This window comes from Exophiala oligosperma (assembly GCF_000835515.1).
Source record: "Exophiala oligosperma strain CBS 72588 unplaced genomic scaffold supercont1.2, whole genome shotgun sequence".
Lineage (NCBI taxonomy): Eukaryota > Fungi > Ascomycota > Eurotiomycetes > Chaetothyriales > Herpotrichiellaceae > Exophiala > Exophiala oligosperma.
In genome coordinates, this window is record NW_015622819.1 from 2,228,066 (window position 1) to 2,243,273 (window position 15,208).

The following is a 15,208-nucleotide window of genomic DNA, read 5'->3' on the forward strand; positions in this document are numbered from 1 at the left end:
CTGAGAGATGCCTCTACACTTTCTATTTCTCATTCAATCTTGACACATGTACCTAGGCATATATTTGAGGGTACTCTAAGGTAGGTAGATAGATATCTTGAAGTATTTCCGTTATTGGAAAAAGAAAAACCCTCGTCCTTTCAGTTGTCGTCTTCGCGGTCTGTTGTGTGTCATCGAACCGCGACATCGCTCGACTCTCGCCTTTGCACCACGACCCGATCTTGGCCCGCGGCGAGAGCCTCCAATCTAGCCGCTTGGACCCGGTGTTTCTTGATCACGGCGATCCATTCTGGTTCCGGTGGCGGTGGTGGAACGGACGACTTCCCTTCTTCTTTTGTGTCTGTCTGATTTGGATTCTCGTCACTCTCTTCTTCTTCGTGTTGGGGATCATCGTCTTTTGTTTTGCTGTCATGTGGAAGGTCGGATCTCTCTTTATCTTCTTCTTCGTCTCCGGTCACAGGTGAAACGTTGACATTCTCCTCCTGCTTATGCTCGACCTCTTCGTCTTCGTCTTCCTCCTCATCATATTCATCCTCATCCTCATAAAGCGTGGCAATCATAAGACTAAAATCCGCACCTAATCTACCAAGGCTGTTGGCGGCGTAGAGAACCTGCATGAGCAAAGATTCCCTCACGGCAGGGTCCGTAATGTTGGGAAGGTATTCTTTTAATGTTGACATGAATATTTCCACCAGGTGTAGAGGGAAAGACTGTAATGCCGGAGGGAGTGAGAGTGACAAAGATCTCGAGTCCTTGTCGGTTGGGGAAGGGGTTTTGGTGTTTTCATCACCACCACCACCACCAACACCGCCTTCATCTTCTGGAAAGACGTTGCGATACATACTCATCGTGGCGAAGGACTGTTCACGGAATATCTCAATGTATCGCTTGAGATAACGCTCGGTCTGTTGGCCGGCGAGAGGGTTGTATGAGCCGCCACCAGAATTGGACGATTTACGCGTCTTAAGGTCAGGACGTGATGCGGCCGCCCTTGTCGTCGCGGACGCGGAGGTGGATGTGTTTGCGAGCTTTCTCGCTCGTGTTTCTTGGTCGGCGAGTTCGCGAAGCGGGGCGAGAGCTTCAGTCATGCCGAGAAAGGTGGCGAGTCGGGCGCAGAGGAACAGCGCACCAAAGTGACCTTCGTCTTGGGATGTGGCGGTGTTGGTCGATTGAGGTTGATGCGACGAGGACATGCTGCTGCTGAACTGTGTCGTGCCTGGCCCCCTGGAGGAGAAGGAGGAGGAGGAGGGATGTGTTCTTTGGAGGTTAGACGTGTTGAGTTCCGGGGCAACGCGGCGTAGCCAACCTATCATGCGGATCGCGGCGGCGAGGCGGATGTTTTGTGTCCGGAGACTGGCGATGAGGTTACTCGTCATGTCCTTCATGGCGACTTGGGCGTCGGCGACCACCCCCTTGACGAGTTCTGATTCTGGGTAAAGGATCTGGAGACGCTTGATGTGGGCGAAGAGGTCGAGTGCCTGGGTGTAATTTGCACCACCACCACCACCACCACCACCGGAGGTGGATGTGGCGTTGGCGTTGCCGCTCGCCGATGCGATCGCTGCCGACAGTAAAGAGGGCAATTCGAGAATGTCTTGGGCCTTGTCGGCTTGGCGTGCCAGCAGGGCCGATTCCCGTCGACGAGTGAGGAGGGCATTGTTGACACCCGCTGTCTCGTCCTTGGACCGGGTGTACAATGTAGCGAACTTGACCGCGCTCGAGTCGAGTTCTGGAATTTCGCCTTTGAGGGCGTCGACCGACGAGGTCAATGTCGGTAGTGATGTGCGGAGTGTGGACAGCTGGTCTGATGAGGTGGTTGTGGTGCGGTGTGAGCGTGAACTAAGCGCCTGGATGGAAACGAGGTTCGACTGAGCCGACTGAGCCAGGGACTGAGGCTCGGTCGTGGTCAAGTCATTCAACCGTAAAGACACCAGACGCGACAAGTATCTCGATATCTCTGGGTTGGAGGTTGGTGAATTTGTTGCGGTGGGAGAGGTTGTGGGAATATGAGGCCTCAACAGCTCATACAAAGGGTCTGCCATCTCGAGAGACGTTCTGTACAAGAAATCCACAACTGAGGACACGTTCAGCCCGAAACATTTATCTCATAGTCGAATATATCATGTTGTCTGTGCAGAGTAAAACGATCATGAAATCTGGACGTTTTGACTGGGATCGGGGAAATATAGCGCCGTTCCGTCCGGCAAACCTACCAATTTTTATACACCTTGACCGCTTAAGCCGTCCGGCACTCATCTCGCATCCCGATCAACTTGCTCCCTCCTTAAGGTACATGATGAGAAAAGGACAACATGGCTGCTTCAAAGGGTCTCTTTTCCAGCACGTTAATTTCAGACGATATCAAGACATCCTTTCCAGAAGGCTATGTTGCCCGGTCGCTGGAGAGGACCGACTTTGCCAAGGGCTTCTTGGACTGTTTACGTGTTTTAACGTGGGTTGGTGATCTTACGGAGGATGAATTCTATGAGCGATACGATGAGATGAACACGCAAGGGAAAGGTACTTACTATCTTATTGTCATCGAGTATGAAGGCCGTATTGTCGGCACAGGGAGTCTGATTGTCGAGAAGAAATTGTAAGTCTGGGACGATAAGCCTGCCTTTCCGATTCGGGGCCCGAGACGTAGGTCCCTGCCATCATCTAACAAGATACACGCGCAGTATTCACAATCGTGGCATGTGCGGCCATATTGAGGAGATCTCGATAGCCAAGGAGCATCAAGGGAAACACTTGGGCCAGAAACTGCTGGCATCTCTCGACTCCGTCGCCAAGAATGTTGGCTGCTACAAGACCATCCTGGATTGCAGTCCTGAGAAAGAACCTTTCTACGTCAAGTGCAATTACCACAACTCGGGCACAGAGATGTCGCATTACTTCGAAGAGTCCAAGGATTCCTATCATCGAGGCTGATACAGAAGTGGAGGAGAGGCTTCAAGCACTTCGGTCGACTCCGGACCTTAATCTTTGTTGCGTAGATAGCAACTGGAAACAACAATGGTCATGGCCCAACAATCAGTAGAGGCAAACTTGTCTCAACCATACTGGGCTGGGTTCACAAGCATTATCAGGTCTCATTCGAGCCAAAGACAGAAACATCGGTGAGCTGTTGCCTTCTCCTTTTGACGGCTTGGTTCGAACGAGGCGCATGATATCAACGATATCAGCCCGGACACTGCTGCATCGTTATCTCCAAGTGGTCATCATCCATTGTTCCATTACATGTACATATATGGCATCAATGGCTTGATCACCCATTACGCTCACGATCATGAACATATAAGCTTTGGCTGTGGTTTCCGACTGTAACAAGTCTAGCATCAACGCCTAAGGATATCATTTATGAGAATGGTAAACCCAACAATGGAGACGTAACAGTTCTCGTTGAACCTTCATAGGTCATTGATCGGCGGTTGAGATCTACAACTGCGACGTTACATCAGGCGTAATCTGGCAACGCGCTTTTCCGTCGAGCATCAATGTCACATTGATACCTCCAACATATGCAACATGAGAAGCTGAATACTTTTTGTAAGAGGTGACTTTTATTCAGGAACACTTCCACGTCAAGATATATCTTCAACGTTTATCTTGTTATCACGCCCGAACCGCATCAAAATTTTTGGTCACTGTGAAATGGCAAAATCTCCCAATGTTGAAGCCTTGGAGCGTGATGGTTTCGTAGTCATCAGATCAACCTTGACACCTGAAGAGATTGAGAAATTGCGCAACGCCTGCCACCGGGTGACCACCCTCGCTCGACAAGGTCAGTGGCCGAATGTACGAACGCTCCCCAAACAATTCCCACCGTGGAACGTCAAAGAAGGCCAGAACCCCGCCGAGGCAGGTATCTGGGGCGTGCAAGGCCTCATGCATCCGGCGATGCTCGAGCACGAATTGTTCACGGCCACTTACTTCTCCGACGCCCTCATCAACCCGACCAAGGACCTATTGCAGTGCGGAGACGACGATCTCGTGATGGAGCTGTTCAACCTGCTCGTCCGACCCGACCACGACTTTGAGCTCCGCTGGCACCGCGACGACATTTCAGACAAGGCCACCCCCGAAGAGGAGCTCGCGAGACTTGCCAAACCGGCATGGCACACGCAGTGGAACCTCGCCCTTTACGACGACAACAGCCTCATCGTCGTCCCCGGTTCTCACAGACGTGCTCGTACGGAGACCGAACGTGTCGCCGACCCTTACGAGAAAGGTCTCCCGGGGGAACTGCGTGTGCAGATGAGCCCCGGAGACGTTGTCTTTTACAACAACAACATCCTCCATCGCGGCGCGTACGACGGTGACAAGGAGCGTATGACGTTGCACGGAAGCGTCGGTCATGTCAAGGGTGGAAGTCTTCGTGCGAGGAACGTCCTCCAGCACGGACTGCGAGACTGGATCGATCAGTGCGACTTCTCAAAGGTGCCGAACTCGAAACGTGGTCGTGCTGAAGGAATGCGTCGGCGGTTGATTGATTTGGCAAACAAGTCGGGGGATGTGGGATATTCACTACAAGGATGAACTTGAGGTTAACGACATTTCAAAAGTATATCAGACCCGAATTTTGCGTTATGGACGGGATTGGGTTTGGTTGGATTAGTCCAAATATTCACTCATAGCATGCAAGATCGTAATTGAAATGCTACAAACATAATTAATCACAACGTGTATGTTTGTAAGGTGATGGGCCACATCTAAAAGGGAAGGTCACATCAGCTACAATTCCCCGGGATATTCCTCCCCCCCTTATCTTGTTGTCTTTGGAAGTAACCCCACGTCCAAGCCAACGTCCCAATGTTACGGTTCCGTACCTAGGTATGTAGCCGGAAGGCCAACCTGACTGGACGATTCTGTAGGGCTATTTCCAAGACAAGTTGATAACCGTGGTGAGATAAAGTGCCACGGACAATGAGCAATGGGTGTGCTCCACGCTTCGTGCCCCCTATCTGATTCTAGCCTTGTACTCGTATTCAACCGTGGCACTGGCTCATCATCACTGATACAGCTTTGAATACGATACAAGGCTATAATTTCCACGTGTGCTCCTTTTGGAAACATTCTTATTTGTCACATGGTCCAAGTCCCTCCTGACCGAGCAAGTGGCCTCGGAACTGGTTTTCTCATCCTGATTTGTTACAGTCCTTGCCCTTTTCGAGTACTACCAACACACATGTCACACACGACCTCAGACTTTAGTTCGCGGCGAAACCCAAGAATGATCTCTTTTGCCAAAAAGCCCTCATCCTTTTACCAAAAACATAAAAGATGACTCCGAGCGAGTACAAGCCGACAATGATGCCCCCGACAGCAGCCCACGTCTTTTTGGGGCCGTCCTTGATGAACCAGGGGACGAACCAATAACCCATGGTGAATGGGTAGAAATTCTTCCAGGCGAACAAGACGACCTGCGACTCGTTTGCCCAGCTGCGGTGGGCGTCGACCACGTATCCGATGATGGCGGCGTTCCCGAGCACGGCACCACAATTGGCGAGAAGCAACAAGATCGCCAGGCCGATCCAGTGGACGTGCGTCGTGTACGCCCAACCCCAGCCGATGAAGCCGACCCCGGCGATGATGAGGGCGGGGAAGAGCATGACCAGTCGGAACTCGGGTTCGAAGATGTTTCGGTTGCGTCTCGCCATGAATTTGGAGATTGGATCGATGGTGGCAATGCCGATACACACGGCGATGGTGATGCCAATCCAGGCGGCGATGTACAGGTTCGCAAGGCCGGTCGGACTGAAGTTGTACGGCGGTGGTGACAACTCCAGGGCCAACGTGAAGGAAATGCCGACCGACCAGGCCATGGGCAGAGCTGCGATCGACGCCCACAGGATCGTCGGATGCAAGGACAAGGCGAAGGTGCGGATGGTCGACTTGAGAATGTTTTCGTGTCCGATGACCCCTTGCCACGGATTCACCCATTGCATGTACGTCTTGGGAGCCTCGTCGGCACCCGGTCCTCCTCGTGTCAGCTGTGCCTCCGCCGGCCGCTGCTGTTGCTCCTCAGGGCTGCTGCTGACCTTCTCTTCTTCATGGGTGTACTCTACCTCATGCACCTTGTCCAGAATTGCATCTTCAGTCACGTGCGCCAGGGGGTCAATGTGATGCCGTCCAAATCCAGGCTCGCGCACGAAGAAAATCAGTGCGACCAGGATGATTGCCTCCCCGATCGCGAGGCCTCCGAAGCACCACTCTATGCCCGAATGCAGGACGATCTGTGTTCCGATGGGTACCCCCAAGAACACGCCAGTCTGCAAGCACAAGAGGAACAGCGTCACTCGGCTGCCGCGTTCGTGTACGAAGAAGAGATCAGGGATCATGGCCAGGGACAAGGCTTCGTACGCTCCTTGGCCGATGCCAGACAGGCACCGCGCACCCATCATGCTGTTGTACGTAGTTGCGCGGGCGGCCCAGATGTCTGCCGCGACGAGCGTGATGGTCCCAAATATGTATATGATGCGTTTGCCATATTTGATGGCCAGCGGTCCATAAAAGATGATACAGGCGCCTATGACGAGCAGGAGGTACGACGACAGCTGGGCGATGTCGTTGACGGTCTTGTCCCATTTGGCTGCAAGTTCGAGAGTGATGGGAGTGAGTATGGGTCCGTGAATGCCAGAGAAGACGGTGCCGATGATGATGACCCAGTACATCAAATCGCGTCGCCACAGGGGTAGGTTCAGGATGTCATTGGGCGAGTCCGATGGCTGAGGAGCTAGAACGATCTTGCCGTCCTTGCTGTGTTTGAGGTGAGTGGTGTTTTCGGCAGAGGCGTTCGGGTCATCGAAGAGGTGAATGCTGCCCTGCACCACCTCCGTAGAGGAAGGTTCCAAGACGCCAAAACCCATTACTCTTCCGGTGGCTTGGGACTCGTGTGGGATGAAAATGGATTCGGCCTTCGCCAATTACCTGCCTAAGGTATCTAAGGTTACTGACGAGTCTTGGAAAGTCTTAAAGTCTTCTTGGGTGAATGCTTAAATGACAATCCGCCGCCCATCAAACCATATTAGTAGTCGAGTGAAGGAGATGGGTCGATGTGGGAATTCGGGGTAGAGCTTACAAAGGACGGATTGAAGGAGGCCTACGTTGAGGCTCCCCTCTACTTTCCCCAGACTCTTACCCCGATCCATCTCGCTAATGGCGTGGAGATATACGACAAGACTCTCGAGAAGGACAACTGGTGAACATTACTATTCATCCCTCTCCTCAAATAACGCCAGCCCCACTACTCGTGCCGTCCTCACTTGCTCTGTGCTTACAAACTGGCCATTCTGTATAATGTGGGGTCAGGCTACTGTTTTCGAACTCACAGTAACACAAGCAACGTCAACTACCTCCAAACGCCAAACCGAGTAGTCTGGAGTGGAGGCTTGGGACTTTGGAGATCCGAGGTCGTGGGCCGCTTCAGATCTCGCGACTCCTCAATGTGTAAGTGTCATTGGGGATCATTGTCGACCTTCCGACTGTACCTCAATACCTCACGAGTGAGCAAGGCACCGAATTTGCCTGATAGTACAGCTGCTTGCTGTTCCTTGCACCATGGCTTCCACGTGGACTACCACTGATAACATCCATACATTGTTTTACGCTTCAAGTCTCGTGTTCTCTCTCGGAGTTGTTGCCGTTCTCTACCATGTCTTTGCAGGAGAAAGGTCGAGGATACCCAAAGGCTTGCGGCCGCCGCCTTCTCCACCTGGAGCGAGACTCTTCAGCGGTCATTCTCATATCTACAATGGTCAAGTGACGAGCAACCCGAGCGAGTCACAACTGGTAAAATGGGCTGAGGAGTTGGGTGAGATCTACCAGATCCAGATGGGAACCCAGCGCTGGGTAGTCCTCAGCTCTCCTGAAGCCGTCAAAGTGAGCAATGTCTGGTCCCAAGGCCGGCTGCAAACACAGCTAATGAGATTCCCCAGGAAATCTTTGATAGGCAAGGCACCCTGACATCAAGTAGAAATGTCAATCGTGTCGCCATGGGTGTTTTATCTGGCGGTTACCGTATGCTGTTCATGGTATGTTCAGGGCACTCAACCCCCCCCACCCTCGCGATGACTGCTCACACATGTCGTCTGCGAAGCCGTACGGAAAACAGTGGCGTGACATTCGTGCCATCGTGCATCGCTGCTTGAACGTCAAGTCGGCAGACGGCATGAAACCCTCACAAGACCTCGAGTCTCGACGTTACCTCTACGACTTGTTGACCGAGCCCGCCAATTTTTGGAACCACGTCAAACGGTACTCAACGAGCGTCATCATGTACGCGACGTACGGCAGACGTATCGTCACCGTCGACGACCCGGTCCTCAATGACGTTTACACCGAGACCGGAATCTTCGCGGAGTGCTTCGGACAAGTACACATGGTCGACAAGTACCCTGTCCTCGAAGGATTGCCGAGACCTTTGCAATGGTGGCGCTGGAAATACGAGCCGTATCACCAAAAGGAATTACAACTTTGGCTCGGGTTATGGAAAGACCTACAAAACCAAATGGCCAAGGGCATCCGCACTGGCTGTTTCGCGGAAAAGTTCATGGAGGTCGATTACCCAAAGATGGGTGTCTCTGAGAACCAGGCGGCGTACGTCGCTGGGACCATGATCGAGGCTGGGAGTGGTATGCCTGCTCTGCAATGACTTTCGGCTCTTGTCGTTTGTGACTTGGAAATTCGCTAATTCCAGTCTTTAGATACCACCCAACTTACTCTCAACAGTTTGATTCTGGGCCTCGTCGCGTTTCCCGAAACGGTGGAAAAGGCCCACAAGGAACTGGATCAAGTTGTGGGTGACCGGATGCCGACATTCGACGACTTTGACCGTCTCCCTTATATCCGTGCCATGGTCAAAGAGGTACTGAGATGGCGTACTGCTTCGAATGATCATTTCCAACACTTGAGTACTGTGAGTTATTTCACCTTCTTTCTGCCTGTTATCATGATTCTTTCGTATACTAAGTAAGTCGATGGCGATGTTTAAAATAGGGCGACGTCATCTACAAAGACTACTTTATCCCCTCGGGCACAGCCATCGTCTGCAACGTGTGGGCGTTGAACTTTGACCCGGTCATGTTCCCGGAGCCTCATCGTTTCAACCCCGATCGATATTTGGGCACCGCGGCCAACGACATGACGGCTGGCGAGTGCATCAACGTGCAAAACCCCCGAAACCGCGACCACTGGGGTTTTGGCGCCGGGCGACGTGTCTGTGCAGGGTACAACTTGGCGGAGAATTCGTTGTTCATACTTACCGCGAGGCTGCTTTGGGCTTTCGACGTCAAGGCGCCCATCGACCAAACCACCGGCGAGCCACTGGAGTATGACCTGTGGGATTTCCCAGCGACCAACATGTTTGGTCCGAATCAGTTCAGGGCCGAGTTCAAGGTCAGAGATGCCGGGAGGAGAGAACAGATCTTGGCCGGGTTGGATATGTTCAAGAATGACTTTCACTGAGTTGGTTGGCTCCGACGTGCGATTCTACATGTCTGGAAAGAATAAGCCATGGCGGAACTTGCCGAGCAACAATGACTTTCAATGGGTCTTTGAGATCAAATCTACCGTGCAATTTCCACTTCACCGAATTCACTGTTGAGTCAATTCTACTCTGTCCCACCAGAACCGACACTGTTCCAATGCCCAGTCATCATACAAGAACTCTGCCACCTGGCCATCGTTTGCACCGCCAACAAGTTCTTTGATATTCCGGCCAAAGACCATAGTTTTGGGGAGGTCTTGCTTTCCAGATTGATACGGCTCCCACTTTGGTCTCCTCGCGAACCTACCCCTTAGAGCGTTCGGGTCTCCTTTATTACAAACGAAACTGGTAACGTATGCGTGCAAAAATCCCGATATCTCGTTCTGGGACTCGGACAGGCTCGTCACCTGGGGATCGTAGGTCTCGTAACGCATGTTGTCGGCGTGACTTGCACCTCCCACGACGGTGGTAGGCAACGCCCAGTGGTACAAAAAGACAGGTTCTGTTTGAAAATCAGAGGCAAAGTGGGCAGTCTGCCGCACTGGTGCCACGTAGGCGTACTGTCCGTAGGCGGCTTCGAGACGTTTGTATTGTGAGCCAACTCGTAGGTTCTGTCGCGTTTCTTGAAAAGTCTGATCCGCAGAAGTGTCGGGATCTGGGTACAACTTTGTCGAGATCGTCTCGATGTCGGCGTCCGTCAGACCGGGAAGCAGCGTCCGGAAGAACCGCGTAAATTGCTTCCCACTGGACATTTTTTGGTTTACATATAACGAACCTTCATTCCCGTTGAACCCGGTCATGATGGGAACCTTGCAGTAATTTCCTGAGCGCCAACTCTCGATCGGTGGACTGGGGATGACTTCGCCGTCGACGACGGGTTGAAAAGCCCAACGTAACGAAGGGTTGTAGCGATCAAACACCTTGTTTTGCGCCCCGGATATGACGGAGAGAGGCAAAGATCGTAAAAAGGGGAAAATCTCATTTTCAGGACAGTCATTGGGACAGCCGACCTCCTTTAGGAACTCTCGAAACTGATCCTCGTGGATCTCTGCATCGAATGCCCTTACTGCTCTGGACGTTGGTGCTCCGGATTCTATTATTACGCGGTGAAAAGGTCCGGGGTTTTGTTTGTTGTGTCGCATCAGATGGCGACCGATCTATCGAGTCTTAGCATGAAAGTCAGCGCGAAGCGATTAAAGGACACAAGTACCGAATGAGCTCCAGCAGAAAGCCCAATGAGTGTAATATCATTCTTGTCACCTCCAAAATGTTCAATGTTGTCTTGAACCCACTGGAACAATAGGATTTGATCTTTCAGACCAAGGTTTAAAGCCCCCTCTTTCGCGGAGAGCGAGGACGGGAGGAAGCCAAGGGCGCCGACTCGATAGTTGAATGAGACGGCGATGAACGGCTGCTCCGACCATCCCACCATGGAGGCAGTGTTGTGCATGGCCGAAGTACCTCGATTGAAAGCGCCTCCGTGGACGTAGACGGCCACGGGAAGGAGGGAGCGGCCGTTCGTGACGTGAGGGATCTTCTGACGGAAGACATTGACAGTCAGGCAATCCTCACTGTATTCCAGCGCTGGACCAGTGGTCTGCAAAAGTTGCTTTGCCGGTGCGGCCGGGCCATAACGAGATGCTTCAAATGTCTGAGAAGACGCTTCTATTCTCACAGGTGGTCGGAATCGAAGGTCTTCTACCGGCGGCTGAGCGTAGGGAATGCCGAGAAATGCTTCGATCGGGTCTGGATACGACCCTGGTTGTATAATGCCGAGTATTGTGCCTTGGTTGAGGTGAACCTTTGGCCTTTGTGACATACCCTCAACCGAACCCATGGTCACGAATAGAATGATCGTCTGAGCGCATCCAACAAGACGGAAAGGGAATACTGTGAAATCCCCGTTATTCAAGTCGAAGTTTGGCGACATAAAAGGTATTCACTGATGGGGTTTTTTCAAACCCCTCCCATGTATGCGCAGTTGTCCGCTCAAGCATTGAAAACCCAAGTCCCCCATTGGAAGACTGAAAATACGCGAGGGCCTTATACATCGTGTTGGTAGCTATGAAAGGTTCTGTGTAGGTTCTGTCTGCCTTGGCCCATCATTTCTGCTAACCTTGGATATAACTTGCTGCAACTGGTCATGACATGAATGCCTGAATACGTCAATGTTTGAGGTGGAACTTTCTCTACCCTGGAACATTGCCGCCAATGCCCAGTCAAGTCTGATTTCGAAGCACATAGGACACTTCTTTGACAGCCACAGGTCCAATCACTAGGCTGAGCAACCAGCACTATGTCCGCGTATCGTACATATGATTGAGCGTTTTCGTCCTCTTCAGCCCATTGCCCATGCCGTTACCATAATAATTGTCAGGCTTGTTGTTCGGGACACCAGGACCGTTCTGTAGCTGTACCTGTTTAAGTTGTTGCTCAGCTTGATTTTTCTTCCGATCTTCCTCTTCTTGCTGCATCCTCCGTTGGGCAGCGATCTCAGCAGCCGTGAGAATCCTAGGTCCACTGATACTGTTGCCGATGGCAGTCAGTGATATTGAGTTCGAGCCCTTGACAGCTCCCCTTGGCCCTCCAAAATCAACTCCCGTCCCTGCCCGCCGGGTCATTTCTCTTCGTATACGCTCAGCACTGCGGTATTCCCGCCTCGCGCTTTCAATCAGCATGATTGTAAGGAGGACCATGACCCACTGCATAAAGTCCTTGACAGTTGCCAGAGTTCCGAGCATATTGGCCAAGTTGGGATCACCAGAGTCTCTGAAACGGGACTGTGGACACCAGCGTGGGACTCGGCCCTCAGTACCAGCAAGGATTGGTGCAAGTTCACACCCGGTACATAGTGAGGCCTGGGCAAGCCATGCGAGAAAGTGCAGAACCGAAATGGCCAGGATGAACAATGTGGTGCTGGCGGTGTACTGAGCATCGTACGAGGGGTCGATGCTGCTGCGTTGACCAGAAAGCGCGGGGACAGGAAGCGCGTTAAACTGCAGTGTGGCGAGATGCACAACAGCATAGAGGAGAGAAACTAGTGGTATGGAGGCGACGTAGAATACCAGAGGCCTTCACCAATACAAGTTGGTAAGATGTCTTCAGACAGACCAAATGTGCAGAGGGTGACTGTCAACTTACAGCCAACTTCTATTCGTCGGGACCATAACATGACTCCAAGCTGCATATTTGGATGCGGCGACTAGCAGAAATATTGCCAGGACTAGTGTGAGAACAAGGAGGAGCACTTGAACTGCTCTTGTCCGCATCCTGAGAGGCTATAAGCTCTCCGGATCTGTCGTACTTGGGCTTGGGGCTTGTCTTGTGGGAATTGGTCTTGTAGAGAGAGAGGTTCTGAGTCGACTGGCACAGAGGGGTGCCAGCAGATCAACAATTGAAATGTCAAGTCCAACGAAGGACGGAAACACAGTAGGCAAGAAAAGAAGGTATGGCAGCGTCCAGCGCGCAGCGCCAGCGCCGTCGAGAAAGTAGAATGAGGGTGAAAGTTCGCAGTCGAAAGAATGGAAGTGGTCGGTCCGCCTTGTATATTGTAAATGAACGACAAACATAAGAAGAGAACGACGTGCCAGACTACCTGGGGAACGACTTTGGAGAAGAGAAAACCAAGGGATAGGATAAGAGATTGGCGAAGAGGAACGACCCAAATTCAGATAATGCCTGTATGTTGCATCAGGGTGACGCCCGAGTTGCTAGGTCTTGTCCCGGAAAAGCGGACTCCGTAGTGATAACAGGTGATAAGATTCAGCCTCATCCTCTAGCTCGTAGCAACAGTGAGAACTAGGAGCAGAGCCGCCACTGTTGGCGGCAGATCAAGTTAGCATCGTCTCGTGTGGGTGCATTCTTGCGACTGATATGACCCGACGGGAGAGAACCCGGATACGGCCAGCGACGGCATGGTCTGATCGACAACAATTCTTGTCTTCTGATAAGCTCTTGCAAGGTGAAGGTTTTTCTCCTTGTCCCATGTTATGGCTGTGACCTGAGCCCATATTGGGTATGGTATTGCCCCCGGATCTCACTGTTCGTTCAGTCCGATCGCCATGATAAGACACTAGATGCCGCAGGATGAGCTCGACAGCTGCCAACGGAAACAAAGAGAAGGGGATACAGTGTTGGTTCGCAGCCGCCGACCTATGGACGTCGTCGAAAGAGAAGACCAACTTGTGTGAGACGCAGTCGTCCTGTTGTTTCTGAGACGCGCAACGTTTCGAGCAAGATTCGGGGCGACTTTGTTGCAGATCCGAGACGTGACGCTATTCTGTTTAGGGCTTAGTAAACGCACCCTCGTATTCCAGCGTGATTGGAGGCACGTGAGAACATCTTCAGCCTTGTTCAGCCTTGTCGTCACATAGAACTACATATGAACGACTCATTTCGTTTCAACTAATGATTAAATACTGTTCGAACACTTATCGCTGTAGTGAAGCAGTGCTGCTTCCGCCTTGGCATTCTTTCTCCTAACTTCCGTTCTATCCTACGACTCCAATGTCTCAGTGTATGGCCACGATCTTGCCACCAGCGTTGTGAGAGTCTAGTAACTCATGCGCTTTCCGGATATCCTTCCAGTCAAACACGTAGGTGGGTTTGGCAACCCAAGCTTCGGCTTCAATCTTGTCCACGATGTCTTGCAGTGGAACTCCTGAAAGTGGGAATTCAGCTGTCCCCAGAACCTTGCTGTGGAATAGACTGAAATGCACCCCTGGCTTCATTTCCACCATGGGGTTGAAGTCCTTCACTGGTGCCAAACCTCCCAGCCATCCAGCTTGAAGCATTCTCCCATCAGCTCGAGTAAACTCTATCGACTCCACCAGCACCCTGTTGCCAATCAAATTGAGAACCTTGTCGAACATGGTTCCATCGGGAAACTCGCTCGCTAGGTTATCATGCTCAAGGACAACATTCATCACACCCATGTCTTTCAGCATCTTGAACCTTCCTTCTCTTCTCGTCGTTCCTGTCACCTTCGCCCCGGCGTTGACAGCTAGGTTGACGGCTCCTTGGCCAATGGTCGATGTTGCTCCGCGGATCAGAATCGATTCTCCCGCCTTCAGATCTAAGACGGTGAAAAGACACGAATAGGCGGTCGAATACACCTCTGGTATTGCAGCAAGCTCTCCCCACGGCAAATTTGTCTTGACGGAGGTAACATTAGTGACTGGCACAGTAACCAATTCACCATACGATCCGGGACGTTCTCTGCCCATCCCACCCATGAGTGCGATGACTTTGCTCCCAACCGGAATTTCGTTTCCGGGACAGGCTTCGACGATGCCGACGCATTCAAGACCTGTGATGGGATTCCATTCGTCCCATTCTCCTTTGCGCATGTGCATCTCAGCGTGGTTGATCCCGAACGCTTTCACAGTGATGAGCACCTCACCGACTGCAGGTTCTGGCTTTGAGACTTGTTGAAATTCGAGAACTTCTGGACCTCCAAACTTAGGGATGACAATGGCTTCCATCATTGATGACATGGTTGCTGTAGTATTCTTATACTTGATGGTCGACTTTTGAGGTTCCTCTGGTGGTGGGATTCTGTGGTAAGGCGATGGTATGAAGATGTGGTTGCTCTTCTGATGAGAGTTCTCTCGCCACCTCTAGAAGTATCCATCAGGTATTTATGCATCTTATCGAACTTCTCAAGGTTTGTTATTTCCTTGTCATCGCCCAGCGTTTAGTACCCAACTGTTATCCTCAACG

General features: G+C 51.8%; 7 protein-coding genes across 7 annotated transcripts; 3 read left to right on the plus strand and 4 right to left on the minus strand.

Moving 5' to 3' along the window:
• Nucleotides 1-13: 13 nt before the first annotated feature.
• Nucleotides 14-2,085, minus strand: PV06_02251 (uncharacterized protein). Its single transcript, XM_016402905.1, has one exon. It carries the CDS (start codon nt 2,040-2,042, stop codon nt 171-173), a length of 1,872 nt encoding a protein of 623 aa, XP_016266802.1. The 5' UTR covers nt 2,043-2,085; the 3' UTR covers nt 14-170.
• Nucleotides 2,086-2,294: 209 nt separating this feature from the next.
• On the plus strand, nt 2,295-3,236 carry PV06_02252 (uncharacterized protein). Its single transcript, XM_016402906.1, has 2 exons — nt 2,295-2,596; nt 2,682-3,236. Exons 1-2 carry the CDS (start codon nt 2,313-2,315, stop codon nt 2,929-2,931), a joined length of 534 nt encoding a protein of 177 aa, XP_016266803.1. The 5' UTR covers nt 2,295-2,312; the 3' UTR covers nt 2,932-3,236.
• Nucleotides 3,237-3,414: 178 nt separating this feature from the next.
• Nucleotides 3,415-4,675, plus strand: PV06_02253 (uncharacterized protein). Its single transcript, XM_016402907.1, has one exon. It carries the CDS (start codon nt 3,655-3,657, stop codon nt 4,537-4,539), a length of 885 nt encoding a protein of 294 aa, XP_016266804.1. The 5' UTR covers nt 3,415-3,654; the 3' UTR covers nt 4,540-4,675.
• Nucleotides 4,676-7,560: 2,885 nt separating this feature from the next.
• PV06_02254 (uncharacterized protein) lies at nt 7,561-9,465 on the plus strand (the record flags this gene model as incomplete). Its single annotated transcript, XM_016402908.1, has 5 exons — nt 7,561-7,881; nt 7,938-8,033; nt 8,099-8,633; nt 8,706-8,917; nt 8,998-9,465. The coding sequence occupies 5 exons, from the start codon at nt 7,561-7,563 to the stop codon at nt 9,463-9,465; spliced, it is 1,632 nt and encodes a 543-aa protein (XP_016266805.1).
• A 129-nt stretch (nt 9,466-9,594) lies between these two features.
• PV06_02255 (uncharacterized protein) lies at nt 9,595-11,324 on the minus strand (the record flags this gene model as incomplete). Its single annotated transcript, XM_016402909.1, has 2 exons — nt 9,595-10,644; nt 10,698-11,324. The coding sequence occupies 2 exons, from the start codon at nt 11,322-11,324 to the stop codon at nt 9,595-9,597; spliced, it is 1,677 nt and encodes a 558-aa protein (XP_016266806.1).
• Nucleotides 11,325-11,538: 214 nt separating this feature from the next.
• On the minus strand, nt 11,539-13,391 carry PV06_02256 (uncharacterized protein). The gene is made up of 2 exons (XM_016402910.1): nt 12,629-13,391; nt 11,539-12,559 (listed from the first exon to the last, which is right to left on the minus strand). The coding sequence occupies exons 1-2, from the start codon at nt 12,754-12,756 to the stop codon at nt 11,782-11,784; spliced, it is 906 nt and encodes a 301-aa protein (XP_016266807.1). The 5' UTR covers nt 12,757-13,391; the 3' UTR covers nt 11,539-11,781.
• A 561-nt stretch (nt 13,392-13,952) lies between these two features.
• Nucleotides 13,953-14,982, minus strand: PV06_02257 (uncharacterized protein; the record flags this gene model as incomplete). The annotated part of the gene is made up of 1 exon (XM_016402911.1): nt 13,953-14,982. The coding sequence occupies one exon, from the start codon at nt 14,980-14,982 to the stop codon at nt 13,999-14,001; it is 984 nt and encodes a 327-aa protein (XP_016266808.1). The 3' UTR covers nt 13,953-13,998.
• Nucleotides 14,983-15,208: the final 226 nt, after the last annotated feature.